Source organism: Copidosoma floridanum, unplaced genomic scaffold (genome assembly GCF_036245765.1).
Source record: "Copidosoma floridanum isolate Cflo_tuat_1 unplaced genomic scaffold, Cflo_Japanese_pri ptg000031l, whole genome shotgun sequence".
In the NCBI taxonomy this organism is placed as follows: domain Eukaryota; kingdom Metazoa; phylum Arthropoda; class Insecta; order Hymenoptera; family Encyrtidae; genus Copidosoma; species Copidosoma floridanum.
Genome location: NW_028321908.1, coordinates 6,606,955 through 6,628,839, shown reverse-complemented (window position 1 = coordinate 6,628,839; position 21,885 = coordinate 6,606,955). Strand labels below are relative to the sequence as shown.

The following is a 21,885-nucleotide window of genomic DNA, read 5'->3' as shown; positions in this document are numbered from 1 at the left end:
TCAGGGTTTTTAACAGCAGGCCAGAGAAGATCACCCTGAAGTATCCAGGCAGTCACAATTGTTGTTAACTACAGTCAAGAAAGAGTGAACTTAAGAAGCTCACCGGTCTTTTTTAGGGCCATCGGACGTCGAACTACCTTGCCAACAAATATATATGAACTTAACAAAGTTGACAGAAAACAGCTTTTAGGGGTCACAAAAATTTGAAGCATGCCAAAAGTCGCAAGAGGGTGAATTGGAAGAAAAACTTCAAATGTATCTAATGAACACAATTTTACTTAGGCGTCAAGAAACTGACGCAGAAAATTTATCGAGATTGAAACAGCAGCATCAAAATCGACAAAAAAGAGTTTCGTTGTACCCTCACAGCAATCTCTGAAATCTTTAAAGATCCTACTTCAGATTTTTAAATAAGTAGAAAATGTATTTGTGTTTTTGTGGCAATAAAAATGTAGGGTGTAAGGTCCAGGACTGTTGCTCTGGTGATAACGTTGTGAGATGTGAGAAAAAAAAATTTTTTTTAATATTTATTTTTTGGGGGTTTAAAATCTTAACAGCTTTAAAAAATAGCCCTTTTCGTGAATTACACGGGAGAAACTGCAAATCAACGGCTTCTTATGGCCAACGATTATTTTATGGCATAAAGAACGTACGGTACTTTTCAACATAATTATTTTTTTGATTTTTTACACCTTATTATTTGACCAAATAAACTATATGGATTCCGAAAAAATGTTTTTAATAAGAAGATTTTTGTTCTGAAATGTGTCAGGAATATGTGTAAAATTTCTAACTGAAAACGTTTCACATTACATGTAAACACCCTACGGTGTTTTATTTAGTAAGTCTCGGGCGAAGCCGAGACGGGGGGCTGCTAGTCTTAAATAATTAAGGATAATGATTTGTTTGTAAGGTCTAAATTGCAGTCCACATATATTTCTTCCAAGTTTTTCTTATAGTTTAAAGTTAACTGTTGCATTTAAATATAGTACCAACAGTAAGTTGCTTAGTTAGAGGTGCTAGTGTTGCCACTCATTTATGTAGAGGTAAATCAGCCCAATTTTTGTTGGGTCAAATTTTACGGGTATAAAAAAGGAAAATTATCCTACTTAGTGAAAGCTTATTCACCCTCAAAACCTTAAAACACTGTTATATATTTAGTATATAATACATCAACACTACAATATAAGGTTTGATGCTACAGATATAGATTTTGACTTTGTTTCTTGTTAAACTTTTTTAAAAGGTTTTTTTCTGATTTTCTATTATCTTACTAACTGCTATAACCAGAACCTTTAGTATCTCACTTTAAGAAAAATGAAATCGATTTTTTTTTTCAAATCGTGAGAAAACGTCAATCTTCTAGAAATCATTATTTTTAAAAACAACCTTAAGATTCGAGAAAAAAAAATGTAAAAGAAAATACAGCAAGAGACAGGCAGATTAAATATTGTATTTTCTGAAGATCGTAAACGAAACTGTTTTCTGAGTTATTGTTAAGTAAGAAGCATGGATCAGCATTATTCAAAAGTTACAAAACACACCACAATGTTAAATATAGAACGTTAAAAAATACTGCAATCAATGTGGGTGGAGAACCCCAAAACGCTCTTCGTTTGTCGAGTCTCTTATGACGTAACAAATACAGAATGAGCTTTTTCTTAAGCTAAGAAAAGACACAAAAAGTATGGTTTTTTATCAGTTGCATTGTATTTTCAAGACATTTTAAATTAAAAAGTGATCGTGAGTTTTAAATACGTATCAGTTGTTGATCAATTTTCTTGGCAAGAGCAAAAATAGAGAACGTATAAGTTGCTTAATCATGTACATGTATATATACACATAACACAGTGGCTTATAAATTAAAAGTCGATTCTACCAAAGACTACTCAGGGAATCTTTTAATAGTAGATAAGAGGATGACGGTTACTCAATTACAAATAATGATTGATTTAATTCACCAGAAGCGCCAGTACTGACTTCTGGTTTGTGACTAAATGTATAGAATTGGATGTATTAACTTTTATAGAACATTAGTTATTTGCTTAAATATTGATCTGCTAGAGAAAATTATAGAGATTATGCTAAAGTTGCGCATGAGTCAAAAGAAAATGTTACATATAAACCTTAGCTGAAATCAAAATGTATTAATAAAATTTTTATTTAAAAATGTTTCACCAAAGTCCAAGCGAGAACTCAGTTGATCTTAGTTGTAATCTTAATTTTGTTTAGAACACAGAGTTTGTAATACGAATTATTCTGTTTATAATTATGTGTTTTAATATATACGTATACGTACTTTGACTCACGATCACCTTATAATTTTAAAAAATTCTGGACCAATAGGAAACGTTTTAAGGTATACGGAATACAATTTAATTTTTTGCCTGTTTTAAACATTTTTTTCATTAAAATGGCATAAAAAAATTCTGAAAAAAAAGAAATCGTAAAAAAATGAGGGTTCTACATTCAAAAAATAATTTATTTTAAATTCATCAGAAATGCTAATTAAGCTTATTTTAATAAGACATTTTTTGCACAGTTTTTGATTTCTGACAACATTTGATGTGACAATACATAAAAAAAACTATAAACGTTATTGGACAAAGTGTTTCATTTATAATAGAAAAATTGTGGTCTTCTACACTGAAACTAAATTATTGAATGTAAAGTAAATCACGCTTATTAATTAACTTAACATTAAAAAAAAAAATAATAACATAAACTAAAATCGTGAAGCTTAAAAAGTTGGAGTCTGTGAACACATACTTAATTCGGTGTATCTTTAGTAGAGCAAACATCAAAAAAGTATTTTCAAAATGATATGTGAGCAAACTAATAAAATTTATTTATTGATTATCTTAGATGTTGAGAAATAACCTTCGAAAGTAACTATAGAAAATATTAATTTACCATCTCATTTCTGAAGGTAAAAAATAACAATGTCTTTGACAGGGACTGTATCTACATAACTTCTGAAAAAAATAATCAGTTATAAAACTTTCTGTTAAACTTTAGATTTAAACAGTAGTAAATACATTTTTTTTGGCATAAAAAAAGGAAGGGAAGTCAGTTCGATGATTTAGGAATGTATAATCCTGAAAAAACTGTGAAACTAATATTTGTTGAAAAATTTAGTAGTACTATGAATCGATTAACAAAAAGCGTGATATTTTCTTCTTACAATATTTAAACTTACTTTTTGAATAATCAAGTTTTAAACCATTTAAAAGGAGGTGTAAGGTCATATTACAGCATAAATCACGTAACTCGTAAAGTTGTTGATAGGTCAAATAAAATTATTTGAATAAATTTTCTCATCAAAATTCTCAGCGGTATTCGTTGAGGTCTTCCACTCCATGAACTGCTTTTAAAAATTTGAGCAATGTATATGTTAATGAGAAATTGATCAATTTTAAGTATAAATAATGGCTTATGCAACGGTACAAGGTTAAATACAACCAATTTATTAAAATATAATATTAAAGCAGCAAACATAACGGGAGGAAAAATTGAAGATAAAGTTTTTATTTCACAAAGAACTCTTAATATAGGAAATACATCGTTATTACCGTAGAATTTATAAAGCAATTTCGTTAAGTTTTAGCATTTTTATTGGCTATTTGTCATGTTAACCGTACGACTAGTGCCAAAATTCACTGGGAATCCCTGTAAGGTGCAATCGACTATAATAAGCTATAGGAGTGGAACATACTGACCTAATGATGGTTACTTAACTTTCCGAATTAATAAATTGTAAGGTGGAAGTTTTGACAACGTAGGTTTGTTCTTAAAGAAACTTTAATTCTTTCATGGTCAACTGTATATGGCATAATCTAGATGTAGAAATAAAAATGTAATTTTTATACAAAGTCAACAGTCCAAAATTCAGAAATTGAGAATGTAGTTTAGTGAAAATGAAAAGCAATTTTTAATTTCCTAAAAAATAAAAATAAAACTAACTATACTAAACTAAAATAAAAACTTGTACTAATTGAACTTAGTATGTATTACAAATATATAAACAATAACTTAGATTCTTAATAGATGGAAAATTAATTTTACATTGACATCATTAAATTTATTCTTTACATGATAAAGATTTTTGTATTCTATTTATTTAATTTTTATATTGTAAATAAAGTTAAAGATGCAAGTAAAACCAGATACTTCATAGAAATTAATAGTGATACAGTCTTATCCTTACTACATTTTAATCACACAGCTGACATTCAAGCCTTTAAAGATGGTACAGAAAAGAGTATTACACTAAAATCTGTCTGTTTCGAGCAATTCCATCGTAGGAGGTGTAACGCTTACCAGCACGACGAAAAACGCTTAACAGCTGAAGCATTTAACAACAAAAGCAATTTTTAGTATATCCTTTTAGTACAAATTTATTTTCGATGTAAACTGCCGGTGTGTATTTCGACAATTTTATAACTATAAATTATTTTTTTATGAATACTCTAAGCAGTCTTTGTAATAGTTTATTTTTATATTTGAATACATTATTCGATATTTAAATACATAATTTATTCTTTCTATAAATACTGTTTTATGAACAATAAATAATGTGCTTGTTAAATTCGCTCATCTAATGTGAGAAAAAGTAGGTCTTAACGGGAATATATTAGGTTGTCAAATCAGAGAATAATATGAGATTATTTATAATTAATGGAGTAAGGGTTTCCATTAAGTTATAACGTGTACGTTTAGCTAAGTAGATAAGAGGCAAGATTTTGTGTTGGAAAAGCAGTAAGAGTTTCCATTAAATTATGTGTGAACTTTGTGAAGCTAGTGTGGGGCAAGGTTTTGTATAGGGAAAGGGGGGCAGTATGGGTCACACTAAAAAAGTATTGGGTTATATGATAAAAGAAGCAATTTAAATCCCTCCTTATTTAGTGAGGCAAATATTATGTGTGTGTGTGGGAGGGGGGGGGAGAATTGTATAGAGAAGGAGCTGTAACTTACCCCATAAAAAATTTCCAGATGTATAGTCGTAAAAAGGTGTATTAAAACGCCCCATAAAATTTGTCTATAAAGTGTATAATATACCTCTGATTCTTACAAAGGGAGTGTAAAATCGTAATGTAGTCAGAGTTTCAAGTTTAGTTGCTTTTATACCCGGCATATACACAAATGACACAGAATACGCACATAATACAATCAAATAAGAATCGCAAGCAGTTCCTTGTGAGACACACGTAAACAGATCATGTTTTCCTAATACTATCTGTGTCTCACAAGGAACTGATTGCGATTCTTATTTGATTGTATTATGTGCGTATTCTGTGTCATTTGTGTATATGCCGGGTATAAAAGCAACTAAACTTGAAACTCTGACTACATTACGATTTTACATCCCTTTCGTAAGAGTCAGAGGTATATTATACACTTTACTTAATTTGCGTTTATTGTATTTACCAAAATTTGTACTGTAAAAATTTTTTTTTTATTACTCATAGATTTTTGTACCTGATGAGGGCCAGAAGATTGTCCAAACGACCAAAAGGTCGTTTTGTTTTTTAATAACTACAAAATTTGACAGTACCACCATTGGACATTATTTTAATTATTGACCAACTGTCATTCAACGTCTTATTTTATTAGTTTTAAAAAAAATCCGCATTCACCGGGAATCAAACCCGCGATCCCTAGAACAGCGTTGTATCGGTAACAAACACGCTTACCACTGAGCTAACGCCGCTCCTTTTAAATGGTGAATTATTTATTGGAGGTAAGAAACAAGTTTTAAAGGCTAAAATACAAAATAAAATAAAAATGTCAATAGAAAATTACTTTTATTAGTCTACTGATAATTGTCGGAAGTTTTGGTTTTCAAACATCGAAATTTTCACTATTACCACTTTTACAACTCGGTTCAGTAATGGTATTTGGGCTCATGTTATTTGAATAGCTCAGAGAACTTTCTAATAATTAGTCTACAAATCAATTAAAAGTCTGTACGCATATTATTTAAATTTACCATTCCATGTGCATACCATATAAGTCATTTTTTTCGTAGTGTTTTAGGTTAGGCAAGTTGACCTCTCCTGAAGGTTGAAAGTTTTCAGTAGAATAGTCAACAACTGAAGCCTTCAAAGCGTTGTTACTACTTGGTAAGTTTACTTTACTTGGATCATGAGCTAATAAATAAACTTATCTGGTTAACTGCCACGGAGAGAAAAATCATGAAGTCAACGCATAGTGGCAATAAAAATGCCCTTTCCCCTTTTTTGACCCTATGCAATTAGCTTATGACATGTATGCATTCAACAGATGTAAGTCCACAAGTATAAGCGTTAGTCACAGAGAAAACACATGAAAGCACTGGCTTTTTTATCGTGCCTATGCGTTTTTTGGAAAGAGAGGATATCGAGCAGTAGCCAGCTATAGTGTGTAGTAGATAAGTAGTGTACACGTCTGAGTGACTGCTACAATACGGTATCTTCTCTCCCCCAAAAAAGCGTAGGCACGATGGAAAAGAATCCAGTTTGCTCATGCTTTTTTATATGACTAGCGCTTGTGATTGTGGGATGTAGACGTACATGCGTTAAAAGCGTACATGTCATGAGCCAATTACATAGGGCCAAAAAGGGGTGGAGGAATTTCTATTACCACTATACGTTTAATCTATGATTTTTCTCTTTATGTAAAACAAAAATTTAGATCTAAATGATAGCTATAATTATCTAATTAAATTAAATGTGAGAACTCACAATCAGCAATTAACTCATATAACTTATTTATTTATTTATAACACACACACACACACACACAGACACACACACATATTCATAATATATTTAGTAGTAATTTATTTATTTTGAAAGACAAAATACAAAGTAAATAAAATTAACTTACAAATGTTACAAAAAATTAAATGTATAACAAAATTTGCAACAAAACAAAATTCTAATTATTTTAAACTGTAGGAAAAAGAGTATTGGAAAGCTGTGTAAACGTTTTAACAATTTAAATAGTTTTTCAATTTATAAGTGTGTTCTATTATAAACTTTTATTTTTTTCTGCAATAAAAATAGTCTCTTTTTCGTAACATCGCCATTTCAATCTTTGCATCAATTTTCTTCGAACGATTTCAAGGTTTCCAAACTTGAAATTTCTGATTCAAGCTGTTTTTAAAAAACTGATAACAATTCCTGAGTATAAATCCAATGAATACAAGCCACAAGCTCTGATACCATTTATTATATGGTATCAGAATAATCGCTGTTTTGTAATGCAAGAGATAAAATGGGTGCAACCACATATTTTTCAAAATCAATGATATTGTTTTCTATCTTCTATTTCCTTAATACTCTTTCACAATTATCTTTCAGTGTCTGAAATATCGCTACATCTAGAGATTATAGCAGTGTCTAGAATTCAAAAATAGGCTAATCAGCTCCATTTGTTTTTCTCGACAAAAACGTAGTAATCTACTAATCCACCATCCATCAATAAAAACATTGACAATATAATTGTAAAAGGTATCTGCTGTCATCTATCAACACCCCACCTACTAAGAATTTCTTTTACAACGTTTTTTTTAGTAAGTACTTTAAATTAAATGGTATCATTAGTGGTAGCATTTTTCTACTGCTATTGCCAACAAATAATACCGTGAGGCAGCCTTTTCTATTTGTACCAACTATATAGCACACTAATGTTCCACCTTTTCTAACTTAAAACAGCATCGTCTTTAGGTACAAGCATGAACAAATTTTTATCCATATTAAAATGTGATTAGTATTAATATCTAGTATTTTTTCTAAATACTTCTGAACTTTATAAAAACATTGTATAATATGCTTCTCTTTTACTGAAGCTCTACTGGTGGTTATTGTTTATAAATGGATTTTTACGGATAATACGATACACACACTTTTTAACATGATCCCCTAACTGATTTTTGACTATTGGCATTCCAATTTTAACACAAGAGACAATCCAATAACATTGGTAAAAAGTACTTGCACGAACGTAAGAAAAGTGCATTAAGGTGGCTCCAGTGTCCTCAACGTTAAAATTATAAATAACCCAACCTAGGTTAATAAAATTGAATTATATTCTTTGAATTCCCATCTTTCTATTCGTATAAAAAAAAATGAAGGTTGACGATGAAAGTTGTAAGAAATCATGCTTACAAAATCGTAGTTTTAAGACGGGTTAGATAGGAAATGCAAGCTTACGCGATATACAACCTACTGCTGCACTTATATAAATAACCCGTAAGGTGTAAAAAACATACTATCTTGTATATATTATTACGCAGTTTTCGATGACATGAGAAAAGTGTCTTGTTATCGAACAAAATCTTTAAATAATCGGAGACTAAGTATACAGTTGCGAGTGCAAGTCAGCTCTCAGCTGTCTGCATTCTGCAGAGTACATATATATAGGTATAACTACTCTTGAACTTAGGAGCGTATCGTAACAGTTCATCAATTAGGGCACCATAAAACTTTTTTGTTTTTTTATATTGACTCACTAAAGTAATAGATAAAATGTAGAATATGGCTAACAACAGTCTCTACGATAATTTTATACCATATTTTAAAGAAAATAATGATTAATTTTAGTCTCCCCATTTTGATACGGCACTAGGCGCTGGAGCCACCTTAAAAGGATGTGATTGGAATCTTTCGCCCTAGATCGTCGGCAGGACTAATCAGTGTGGCTGTGCCAATAATCCTAGCCATTCTGAATAGTCCTACCAGTGATCTAAAACGAAACACTCATATATCATACTAGGATTGTCTATTTTGTTTTTCAACTGTCAAAGTCTGCGTGCACGTTAAAAAAGCTTTTACTGTTAAGTTACTTCAAAATCTCATACTCTTTTCCTTTCTGAAACATGAGTGAAAAATGATAAAATAACTAAGATACTGAATTTTAAAGACGTTGTTCAATTCAAACGACCTGAAAACGGAAGTGGAGGAGTAGCAATGTATCAAAATACTAATAATACAACAATAGTATATCAAGTACGAGTTTACAAAGGCTTCGATTTACGAACGAGAGGTTTATGGCACGAGCCGAAGGCGAGAGCCGTAACGAAGTTCGTAAAGAAGCCTTTTCGAACGAGTTTCGTATACTATTTTTCCACCTGAGAACCCAAAATCAAGTGGCGAGGGTGCTATTTTGAAGTTAGACGGCGGAAAATATTGTTTCTCCTTGTATGTATATAAATGCTCGTCAAATGGGACGAATTGATTTACAGTCATTCTAAAGTTAGTGAGTTGTGTGCCATTGAAAATACTTTACCTACCGGATTGAAAATTATTATGGTATCTATATATATATCTACAATTCAGACTGTTCAACAAATCTTTGCATTATATCCATGAATCATTAGTAAAGTGGACTGTTAATGGTGTTGTATTACATAGTAAAACTAATCATACAGTTCATACTATTATTGATGGAGATTTCAACATAAATTTTGCATCAAACAAATCGTTGCTATTAACTGATTTCCTACGGGAGAACTAAACGTGGAACCACTATAGATGCCGTTCGTTTTCTATACATTGAAAAAATAGGATGAAAATTATTTAGTTTATATTTTAGTTTCACAGACCGTTTGTTTTTGTTTCGGAATTCTCACAAGAAGATTCAAGACGAAATGAAATAAATTAATGTGAATTTTTGCATTATTTTTTATGTAAAAATATTTTACAATTGCAACATTTCTTATGAATTCCTATTTGTATATGATGAACAAAAATCGTAAATACAAAACTGTAAAATACTACTTCAAAATTAAACACTATTTCGCTAACAACTAGAATTATGATAGCGTGACTTCATATAAAATAAATTGAATAAATAAAAGCTATCTACTTATCAGACTTTTTTTTAAATACTTACTTTTTAAATCATAAAATTTATAAAAAGTATACCTAACACTACACAAGTTCAATAATACCAAGTTCAATAACTCACTAGTTGAAAGTTTCAATTCTGCTAGAGGTCCTGAGACCCAAACCTGTTTTTTTTTTTTTTTTTTTATTTAACATAATAAATTTTTGTTAACACATTTTAAAAAAAAAAATTAAAGAAACATTTTCTCTTCCTGTCTTACTGTACCTTACAGTTTTTGTGTTGTCCTACTACACCCCACTTTACCTGATCATGAGGTTGACAAACCCTCACCTTATGTGCTGCCAAAAATATTTGTATGTGAGCCTACGTCTCCTGGTGCAAAACCAAGTGGTAAGAGTAAGGTTACGCGACCTGAAGTTCCTCGAATCTCAATGTGTGTTGTCATCGTCCAGCATTCCGTTACGGTCTGTAGAGTGTTGGCAGTCCTTTTCGCATATTCTAGTATGTGCTGTCAAATATGCATTCCTCTATTTTACTTCGGCTCTAGGAACTTGGCCCCCAGGATCGTTGAAAGTTAAAATAATTATCATGAATCAATTGCGCGTGATAAATGCTGCAAACTAAAGTAATGATTACAAAACATTAAAATTGATGATTATGAAAATCCTATAACCATGACGATCGAGTTGGATAAATTGGTTTTCTCTATTCGCATTGAAGAGGAAGAGTAGAAACGTGTTAAGCCATCCGTTAAGTACGATGAAGATCGGATTGATCAAAGGCTCGCTCATGTCAATGATGAATGACTTACCTAGCATAAGGGAAGTATTAAGTTTACCATTTTATGTGTATTACTGGTCTGCAAATCAGATTGATTTATGGAAAGAACTGGCAGTTCTTGGGGCCGTAATATCAATCGATGCAACTGGCAGTTATGTGAAAACTCCTGTAATATATAAAGATAATAAAAGTTCTTATATTTATTTTTACAGCATGGTTTTTAATTTTGAGGGTCATATTTTTACACTCAGCCAGCTTCTTTCAAATGTACATGATACTTGTCCAATATTTTCGTGGCTGCATTATTGGCTTGATTATGGAGCTCCGAAGCCAAAAGAAATCGTTATGGACTGTTTTGACGCTCTTCTGAATGCAACATCATTAGCTCTCTATGGGATGTATTATAATAAGTATTTGGGCAGATGTTTTGATTATCTATTAGGGGTTAATAACTCGTTACCATTTTGTTTAATCAAAAGAGATAGAGCGCATTTAATAAAAAATGTTTCTCAATTAAAATGCTTTTCAAATGAAAACTGGACAAAAAAGGACTTTTACTTAAGATGTATAGGTTACTGTTCACAAATAGATAATTTTCAGTTGCGTTAAGTCATGATGTCCGCAATTTTTACTGTTTGCGAAAGTCAATTTATCGCTCCTGAAACGAAATGCGCAAGGAAAAGAGAATTTATTTTTGAAAAAATCAAATTTTGATTACAAAACTTGCTGTAATGTGAATGAAGACGAAAAAATAAGATATGATTATTCATATTTACTGTCTGAGAAAAATGTCGAAAGCAAGTAAACGTTCACGTATTTCATTAAGGAGATCAAGTCTACTCTAATGACGACTGGAGGTTGAATATTCTTAAAAATTTTTTTACTAAGAAAACACTGAGCGATATATTGATTAAAATCCAGTAGATTGTAGGCAAAGACAAAAACGAAAAAACTTTACCGAAAGTCTATAGTCAATTGACTCGGTTAATAACTCTATTAAGTTAACCATTATATTATCTAATCTTACTGCAAGCATAATCGAATAAATGCTACCACTGAAATATTGTTTCACATTAACATTTTTGCAGATTCCAGTATTAACTGAAATTACTAGGAGAGGACTACAATATTTATAAACTTCGTTACACAAATCCAATTGTTCTGGTAAACAAAAAATTAAATTGAACTTTCTCAAGCAAATATTGTGGAGAGTACTATGGTATTCTACGCCATAAGCTATATCATGTAAGTCATCATACTTATCTGTATGTAAGTCATCATACTCATCTGTGTGTAATGCGGCTTTTTCTTCATTAACATTTGCTCCGCAACATTCATCCTCTGTATTTCCAAATTTTACATATCCTAAACATTCCAAAACGTTATGTCTGTTTTGAAAAACAAAATTTTATAAATTGTGCCTCTTGATTTTTATATTCAAGTCATGGCATGCAACTTCCCAAGCTGGGTCAGGTTCTTTTTTTAGTGATTTATAGCTATGAAGAATCATGGAGCATCTTAGCACGTTGAATATTTCGTCAACTAATACAGCAGGCTTTGAGGGCATATCTGAATCTTCAAACGATTACGTATGAAAATATTGAACAGTTCACTGAAGCTAATAGAAATTATACCAAACCAATGTCAATAAAAACATTTGAGTAAAAAAAATTCAGAAAATTCAAATAAGATACAGAAACTAAGTAAGTGCGGTGTTTAAAATTGCATCGAATAAGTGAAGTCACAACTAAAATCCATTGTGAACTAATATCTTATCTGTGGCTGGCTGAATTGATTAACAGCATTAAACAAGTTATCATTAAACAAAACTTAGCCAAGATACCAGAGCTGCTAACCAGGCTTTAGAATCATTAACTTGTATGGTCTATTTAAGTTGAGTGTTGATCAAATCCTTGATTTTACTTGGGATACTTTATTTTCTAGGATCTAGAATTTTTCAAAGTGCTTTTCTGTACAACAATCGAATGCTATCAGCAGCAAGCAACAACGTTGATACATGAACCTGTAAAAAAATGTTGACTTAAAAAAAAGCACATAAATTTTACCATCGAGTCATGAAAAAAATACGAGCACTCATTGAGAAACTCGTTGAAGTTATGCAGATTAATGACATACACGACCACGCAAAACTAAAAAGAAAGAAGAGACTTAGATCGAGCCACCAACCACTTGCCAAAGAAACTTGAGGCCATAAGTATAATAAAGTTTGAGATTTGCAGCATCAAAAGCTGTACTGTTGGTATTTTTTTAATTCTATGGATGTAGTTGTTTCAGAGAAAATCTTCGTAACGTGAGGGGGTACCTAAGACTAAAAGGAATTGCTATTGCAACAATACCTACAAGTAAAAAATAAAAACAGACGTATTGAACTACTCACTGAAAGTCAGTGCCTAATTGTCATCTTTATAATTATCCAGAGATGAAGATGAAGTGAACCAATATCTGTGTATATGTAAAGCATAAGCCATGAGTATTAAATAAAGGTTATGGGTAATGATGTAAACAACATTGGCAATAATGGTTTTTTGGTGAAAAAAAAAAAATTAAACCATCAATACATCGAATAATCCTTCATTGTCGACTGAATAATTTTGAAATTATTTTATAAATGTGCTTGAAAACATAAATGCCAAATACATTGAATTCGATTGCTTAGCATTATTTAAAATATGTTTGTATATAATTTTTTTTTTCTTACGTACTGCTTTTTGAAGTGAAAACTTCTTATGGCGCGTTGGGCACTTTTGTGGGTGAGCATTTTCAGCCGTTTTCGCGACAGACGAGATTTTACACCGATATACTCCGCGTGTATTCTTATAATATATGTGTATACTGTACGCGCTGTTTGCACGGGCATTCGTTCGTGCTCTCGCGACTCGCGACAGACGAGATTACATACCTATATGTATACTCAGGTCTTAGCTACGAGTATATATGTATACCTATAGGTATGCGAGAGCGCTGCATGCTATACGCAGCAGCGTTGGTCTCTTGGTCTGAGCATTATTCCACACTCACAGTTCATGCTTGATCGCACATAGCGCCGCTGCCTGGATCTCACCGCGAACTACTTGGCGCGAGAATTCAAATTCAAAATCGTATGATTTTTTCAGCAGACAGTAGGCGCAGAAATTCAAATTCGAAAAAAATCTTTTTATGTATTGGTTAATTAATGCCTAAAAATATTGGATAATGTTGTGTGATTATAAAGATCAAGAGATCGTCTATAAGAGAGAAAAAAGGTGTTTCGTCCCGAGAGCACGCCAGGACTCATCAGTAAGGCTGATGACGTGCTCCCTGCCTTAGACACAGAAGAGGTGTGGGCTTAGAGTGACTCGATCGCGCTTATATATGAATCGTGCGAGAATTTCGCCGCTTGACGGGAGCGAATATCAGGGGCTTGGCCACCTGGCGAGTAGAGCCTGAAGCGCGAGAGATGTGAGACGCCACATGATTACATACATAAATAGTATACCAAGAATTCTTTCGAATTTTAATTTCCGTGCCTACTGTCTGTTGAAAAAATCATACGATTTTGAATTCAAATTCTCGCGCGAAGTAGTTCTCGGTGGGATCCAGTCAGCGGCGCTATGTGCGATCAACCATGAACTGTGAGCGTGGAATAATGCTCAGACCAACGCTGACACGCAGTCTTTGCATGGGCATTCGTTCGTGCCCTCGCGACAGACGAGATTGAGAGTTTTTTATCTTTATTTTTTTATGTACAATTTCTCATGTCGCGAGCGCACCTAAAAATGCTCACCCAAAAAAGTGCCCAACGCGCCATAAGTTCAAGTTTTCACTTCTGCCTGCACTCCTGGAGTGCAACTTGTACTTGGTTTGAACAGGAAGATTAAATGAAAAAAAAAGTAAAACAAAGTTAAAAAAAATTTTTGAAAGCATAATTATTTTTCACTGTCAGTTATAACTTTAAAAAAAAATCAAACTGTTTATTTAATAAATCTACACCAAATAAAAGACAAGATAACTCTAGCAGCTTAAATATAGACAAATCAACGTACTAAAGCTACAGTCAGCTAGCCAGATTTTGAAAGTTTCATCAAACCGCTGCTATCGATTAATATTGCCACAATTATATCCTCTCTGTTACACGAGCAAATTATCTGCAATCCTCGAGCGAATTGAATCTTGAGCAACACCACTTCTTTGGATCTTGTAAAAACTGTATATGCTGAAAAACAATTAATTTAAAATAAACTATTATATTACCGCTTGCAATGCTGATGTATCGTTAAATTTTCCTAAATTTAATGAAAACTTGTTTAGTATATACTGATTTTTAAGTTTTCCCTGGAAAAAAAGGTCGACGTATGATTAACTGTCTTATATCTCGCTGCCCTATCTCTTCAATCCGAAGACGACGTCCACGACAGTGATAGTCTTACCTTTAGTGTGCTCAGTGGAGGTCCTGGTATCATGGATAACATCTTCGAGGAATACCTTTAAAGCACAAGTTTTCTCGTATATGAGTTCAGAAATACGCTCAACTCCACTACGACGGACGATACGGCAAGTGGCAGACATAGTACTACCCTGGCTGTTGTCACTAATAACTTTGCGATGGCGTTAGGTTCCTCTTTCTTCAAGATCCTATTTTTTCTTACCAAGATCAGCCATGGTTCATCAACATCCATCCATGATATTCCAAGAGCTGTTGCTATGATTTTGGGCATATTCTTCCAACTTGGCCTGAATTTCGATGACTCTGAACAGTGTAACATCCTGCAATAGAAAGGTTTTGACTATTTTTCAAACTAATTATGAAATAAATCATAATTAAGTGAAGCCACTATCTGGTGAAAGTAAAAGAGGCTTGCAAAGACAGAAATAATTAAATAATTCTGGATAATCATATAAAATGGTACAACAACCTTTATTACTAACTTTAATCCTAGTTCAACCATTAGAATCATCTTCATCGATGAAATTAAATAAAACATCCGGATTCTTTGAGTTAACAGTTCTCACAGGTGTCCGCTTTGCAGCTGACAATGATTGAGTATATTTGCTTGACATATTTGTTTGTTTGGTGGATTTTTCAGCACTTGTCAAGTTTTATTTAGACTACCATTGGGATGTGTATGTTACTACTTGTCAGGAATCAAAGCAGGTACATCCATTGTCTAAAGCACGACCAGAATTTAGATCGCCGAGACTCACATTGCTTGTTACACCTACAAATGAATTACTCGTAAGTTGTCACAAAAATGTTTAAGTGGTAACAACTATCTATGTAAACACTAGTTTTAGATTGAGATCTTAAGAGGTTTTTTTTCCAAAATGATGACACTGCCTGATGATAAGAAATACACAGAGGAAGTGAAAGTGGAACTTGCAAACCAGATGGTTGATGATTTCCTTAAGATCTAAAGTTAAACATTAAATATGTAGGTGACATCATTCAAAGATAGAAAAATTTGTCAAAATGAAGGTTTAATATTTACCTAAGTTCGCCCAACAATAAGTATAAAATTTTTCATCTTGATCCAGTGAGATTTCATTTTAGATGGCAAGTGAGCATTGAAATTATGCGTGTTTAGCAACCAAGCTCATTTTAATGAAAAATCTACTAAATGTAGGTTATGAAAAAAACCAACGAGACTCTGATAAATAATTTTCAAAGTTCACTCTCTTCCCGGGATACCAGGTAAATTTTGAGGGTACGTACCCTGACTCCTAGTATCCCGGTACACGATACTTATTTTTTAATACGTCATAAAACTACGGACTTTTTATTGGCTTATAGTTTTTAATAGACCAAAGTTACAACATGACTCCGACTCCGAAACTACACCACCCCGATTCCTAGCACTAGCAGAAGCTGCAGGAACGCGAATGTGGAACCTATGGAACTATCAATTGTACCTATATGTAATAACGGAGAACTAGAAATAAGTACAACAACAGAACCTAGAGCTGCGCATGCGCAATAGCTGCAATTAACGCAGTTTTTTATTAATAATGTAAAATTATTTTTTTTACGACTTCACCCACCTTTGATACGATTAATTCATTCGGGGGCGGCACGCGCAACGTACGCGCAATCCGTTAATCGCTTAAGCATCATCAATTTGGGAAACTAATCAAAAGAAACGAATCGTTAATTTTTGGGGGCCGTCTCCAAGCTATTTTTATTTATAACTTTTCAACAGCTGCACGGGTAAAAAACTTGTAATCATATTTTTTGCAGTATTTATCACGCGCAATCGATTCATGATAATTATTTCAGATTTAAACGATACTGGGGGCCAAGTTCCTAAAGCCTTTTACGTCTGGTAGTTAAATAATTCGCAAACATAACTAAAGTTTTGAACATTGTGTATTTACATTTGGTTCGTGTAGTTTAGAAATATGTGTAAGTGATACTGGCTGTGTTAAACCCGACGCAAACATCTTAACATAGTAGTGCGTTTACCTTAGATACCGAGCATTTCTATACATCAGTACGTTTTTCTGTAGCCAATTTTTCTCTGTTATCATTCGTTTTTCCTATTTCCTTAAAATATCATCCACCATTGTTTAAGTCCCTAAAGACGGAGTGATAATCTTTACAACACTGGGACGCGACCGTATATTTCATGCAGCTGTTCTGTATAAGCATGAGCAACACATGATAGCTTGACTCAGATAGTCTCGTGGATTGAAAAATATGCTGAGAAAAAAGCGCTAGCATTATTTGTTTTGCCCTTTCCGTGCAACAACATGTTTTTTTGTTGGCGTGTAACTATAAAATGAAGCAGTTTAAAGGCAAAAAATAGACTACCACATGGTTTATCACAGCTATACCCAATTAATGTCAAATCGCGATTTAGCATTCCATATAATGCATTGAATTTAAATTTTGTATTGGACAACTGAGATTTATATCATTACAGTTATTTATGGCAGCTATGAATCAAAGCGTTTTATTTTGAACCATTCATACATATATTAAAGAAGGTCAGCAAGATGAAGCCGGTGATGATCTGGAAGTATTTAAACTTCAAATAAGTCTTCAAAATTATTTTTAGACAGTGACTATGTTTTGGAAAGTTACAAAATAATCATTTTGAAACCATAAACGTAACAATAGTTATATGGGTATCGTGAAAATGTAGGCTTCAGTGTGATTGTACGTATAGTGGCTTAGCATAGAAGCTGGCATGGGAAGTACAACAAAAAATTACAAGACGTGCCTTCAGGATGGTAGTAACTGGCTAAGGGGCATGATTTATATGTGATACTTGCCGAACGACCTTTGCAAAGGGATCCATGGAGGTGTTTAGAAATTATTCTGCAACGTGGGGCTTATAATTTTCTGGCTAATATTTCTTACGAATTTTGCGATAATTTTCCTAAAACTTATGTTTCCAAAAACTTTGGTAAAGTATGTGTTTAATTACTAAGCCACGCCCAACACAAATTTTATATCAAAGTAAAAATTATTTAACCAGTTGCCTCGGTTGCAATAATGTTATAACAGACGATGAAGTAATATTGAAAAAGTATCAAAATTATATGGAATGTGTTTTTATAAACCCAATAATAAAATTACATGAAAAGACTGTATCGGTCACAATGTACGTAATATCACTTATGTTAAATCACTACCAAATATGCATGATGACATTATATGAAAAATTGTTTCTCCTTTGTCGAGCGGAAGGGCTATTGTTAGTAAGATAAGTACAGAACCTTCTATTTGCATCACGTATGAATGATACCAGTAGAGCATTTACGATGATCTAGGCGTATCATCAAACTATATACCAGCTTTATTCATTAAAAGTAATTTTTCAGAGTAAAACGTATTGTACATTAAAGAGGTATGTGAAAGTACCATCTATAGCGTAGTGTGCGGACTCATACATGTAAACCTATAGACCAATTCGTGCCAAGCTACATATGTGACTCTATATATATTAAGTACACTGAACAACTTTCGGTACCGCTGTTATCCCCGCACGTATACACACTATACCGAACTGCAGTGTATCTATCGTCCCTCCATGCGGTATAACAGGTATACCGAATCGGGCTACGTGAGTTCCACAGCGGTACGGTCGCAGCACCATCTATGCGGCTAAGCAACTGTACTCGTGCTCGGGCTAACAATTATTCCGCTACTCGGTAACACGTACTGTATACACACCTGTAGATATAGTTCAGGTGTTTATGTTTACTATTAAGTGCGTTTGTAGGTACATTGATCACATACAGGTTTTGATCACACCGACATTTTATATAAACAATGATTGGAAGCTGTTAGTGCTCATTTGAAAAGATGAACGACTTTTTTAAAAAGTACGCAAACCACTCTAAGGACGTTGTGTCAAAATTAAAAGGTGAGTTTCGTTCATTCAGCAAATAACTTGTCCTAACTTTCAAACAAGTAGCATGCCTCAATGAGTCTATTCAGTCATATTGATAAAGGTAAGTATACTCAAACGTGAAATATTTAATACAAATAAACGCTTGTTTTGATTACTTTTTGTTTTCACTACTCTGTATGGATAAATTTTTGTGAATGCAAAATTTATCCTTCTATACAGCAATTAATGTAAATCTTTTTTCTCATATTTAAACGTGTTAGTTTACTATTTTTGTACAACTCTTTAATTTTAATTTTTTTATTGTTTTACTAAAATGTTAAGTAGTTTTTTGTTTTTTTATTAATTTTTAGTTTTTATACATCAAACATATTTGAGCATGATTACCAAGATAAAACAAGTTTAAACAACTACAAAAAGGGTTTTCTCTACTACTCAGTTTATCAGAATATCATTGAATTTCATTTACTTTCACACTCCCTTTTCCTTGCTTAATTTGAATTTTCATTGAGTTTGTTTGTTTCATTGGTTAAAATACCAATTGTAAGCTAACAATAGCCACCAAACAAATGTTACAACTTTGTCATTCAGCAGATTCATTGAAATGTTACGATGATATTACCTGGGGCACATATTCCGATGCTTCCAATAAATATTATAACTTCGTAGATATCAAAAAGTCGAGTTTTAGAGTTGGTGAATATTTTGTCATCGATATGTCGGATAGTGAGGTGAAATTCGGAAAATTATGCAAAATAGAAAAGGTTGATAAAGCTGATGATGGTTTCAATGAAATCGGAGAAACTTATAAAAGTGTGATTTTTCATTTGGAAATATATCAAGAAATTTATTTTGATGAACATAAATACTCTTACGTAGTCGAGCGTTGTACCAATAAAGACAGAGTAATTTATTTTGAAGATTTACCAAAAATTCCACCAGTAGTTTCTGTAAAAACAAAATCATGTCATTATCTTGTAACACGTTATGAATTGTAAATTATACTAATAAATTGTTTTACAAGTAAGTTTCATTTTTATTTGTACTGATTTACACCAAACACGCGTGTAAAACGAAAATCTAAGTTATAAGGTAAAAGGTTACTATTTTACTACTATTTGTTACTATTTTATTATTTTATAAAGTAGTAAGTAAGTGCACTGAGTTATTTAATTACAGTCATTTTTGTCAATACCATAAACAGTGACAGTCATATACGTCTTCATAAGTATATCATATCAACGCATTACCATGCAGTATTCACCACCTATATATAAGTATACATTTGTCAAATCAGATACAGCTCAAGGTACTGTCTAAAACTCCACACTCGCGCATAACAGTTGTACCATGTTTACGGTTCAGCAGACGAGCCACAGGACCGGTACAGTGGGTATGCCGTTTCGGCGCTCCTCTTACGCCAAAGCTACGGCAGTACAGCAGTGCCACCTGCGAGTTAACAGCGGTACCAAAAGTTTTTCAGTGTAGTAATAAACACATACTTGCATTAAAAATAAGTGTTTACTTTATTACCACTTAAAGTAATAATAGATTATTCTTTCATTTCCTTACATAAGTAGGGATCTTCACAGTGCTGTCTCTCTACTAACCTTTCTTAATTTTACTGAAAAGGCCTAAAAACATTTAGAAAAGGTTTTAACTCACAAATCAATTTTTTTTAATCACCTAAGATAAGAAAATTTCTAATTTTGTTGTATTATTCATGTAGTAGATTAAGGAGTAGGTTTTGCATTTTTTTGTAAGAATTATAACTTTTTTTAATCTTTCAAACTACTTGTATAATACAAAATTTAATGATAACGCTTCACCTTACAATAGCGTTAACTTTCAGCATACATTGGTATAACAATTTAAAGTAATTTTATTTTTTCCAGGGGCTCTCAACCTTGGCTGTTTCTACTTACATAGGTATAATGTCCAAAACGTGTCAGCTGTCTACTCGAGCTTTTATAGCAGGTGCAACAGTTTTTGCAATGGCATACTTACAAGCAGCAATGGGTATTCTTACACTACTGTACCATGTACCTATGAAAATAGCAGCAGCACATCAATCTGGCAGTCTCTTACTGATGACAACGATAATGTGGTTCTATCATGAATTAAGGCACTTAAAGAAGTTACCAAAATGATTAGAAAAAAAGTTAGAATAAGTTATATTTTAACATCATAAAATTGACTTAAAATGTATAAGGCTTGCAAAACTTATGTAGTTTTATAAAATAAACTTTCAAAACAGTAAACACGAATAAAATTAAGCTTTGTCCTTGAAAATTTCAAAAGTAACTTTAGGATTTTTACGTCAGAAGTAGAATCTAATTGTGAATATTTTGTTTAAAAAATTAAAGATGTGAATTATATGTGTCTTCACATATATACTGGTAGTAGTAGTAGTAGTAGTTTTTTTTTTTTTTTTTTTTTTTTTTTATGGAGGGAGGGAAAATGCATTGAGGCACACCGCAGGAACAGCGGTAGTGCGGGACTCGGTAGATTTTTTTTATTAGACCACCCATACCCACTAAAACCCCCCCCTTGCCGCGTGGCTTTTAATCCACCCCGGAACCGCGTTAGCATTACTTCAGGGTGGAGCCACCAGGGAGACCATCGCGTCTCACAGCATTAACGAGCTAGCTCGCCACCATTTGCTAGAGGTGCTGATGCCCTCGAGTCCTGAAGAGGACTTGGGGTCCCCGAGTACCAGCACCTTGTCTAGCGCTTCATAGTAGGCCGCCTACTTAGCCAGCACCACTATAAGCTTAATGCTTTCCCTTGCTGATAGGTAAGAAGTACCCAGTGCAGCGTGGGTCCACATAAGCCTGACTTTCAACTTAAGGCCTTTCTGCCTTATTTTGATCCTGCTTGGGCCTTATCCCTGGCCTCTTTTAGGGCTCTTCTAAATAGAGGG

At 32.8% G+C, this 21,885-nt stretch overlaps 1 protein-coding gene across 1 annotated transcript in view; it reads left to right on the top strand.

Moving 5' to 3' along the window:
- Positions 1-21,213, top strand: part of LOC106641876 (heme A synthase COX15) — a 104,459-nt gene extending 83,246 nt beyond the window's left edge. The window contains exon 5 of the mRNA XM_089597236.1: positions 20,858-21,213. Within this exon, the coding sequence (XP_089453362.1) occupies positions 20,858-21,112 (255 nt within the window). The 3' untranslated portion in view covers positions 21,113-21,213. The remainder of the gene's footprint in view (positions 1-20,857) is intronic.
- The last annotated feature ends 672 nt before the right edge of the window (positions 21,214-21,885 follow it).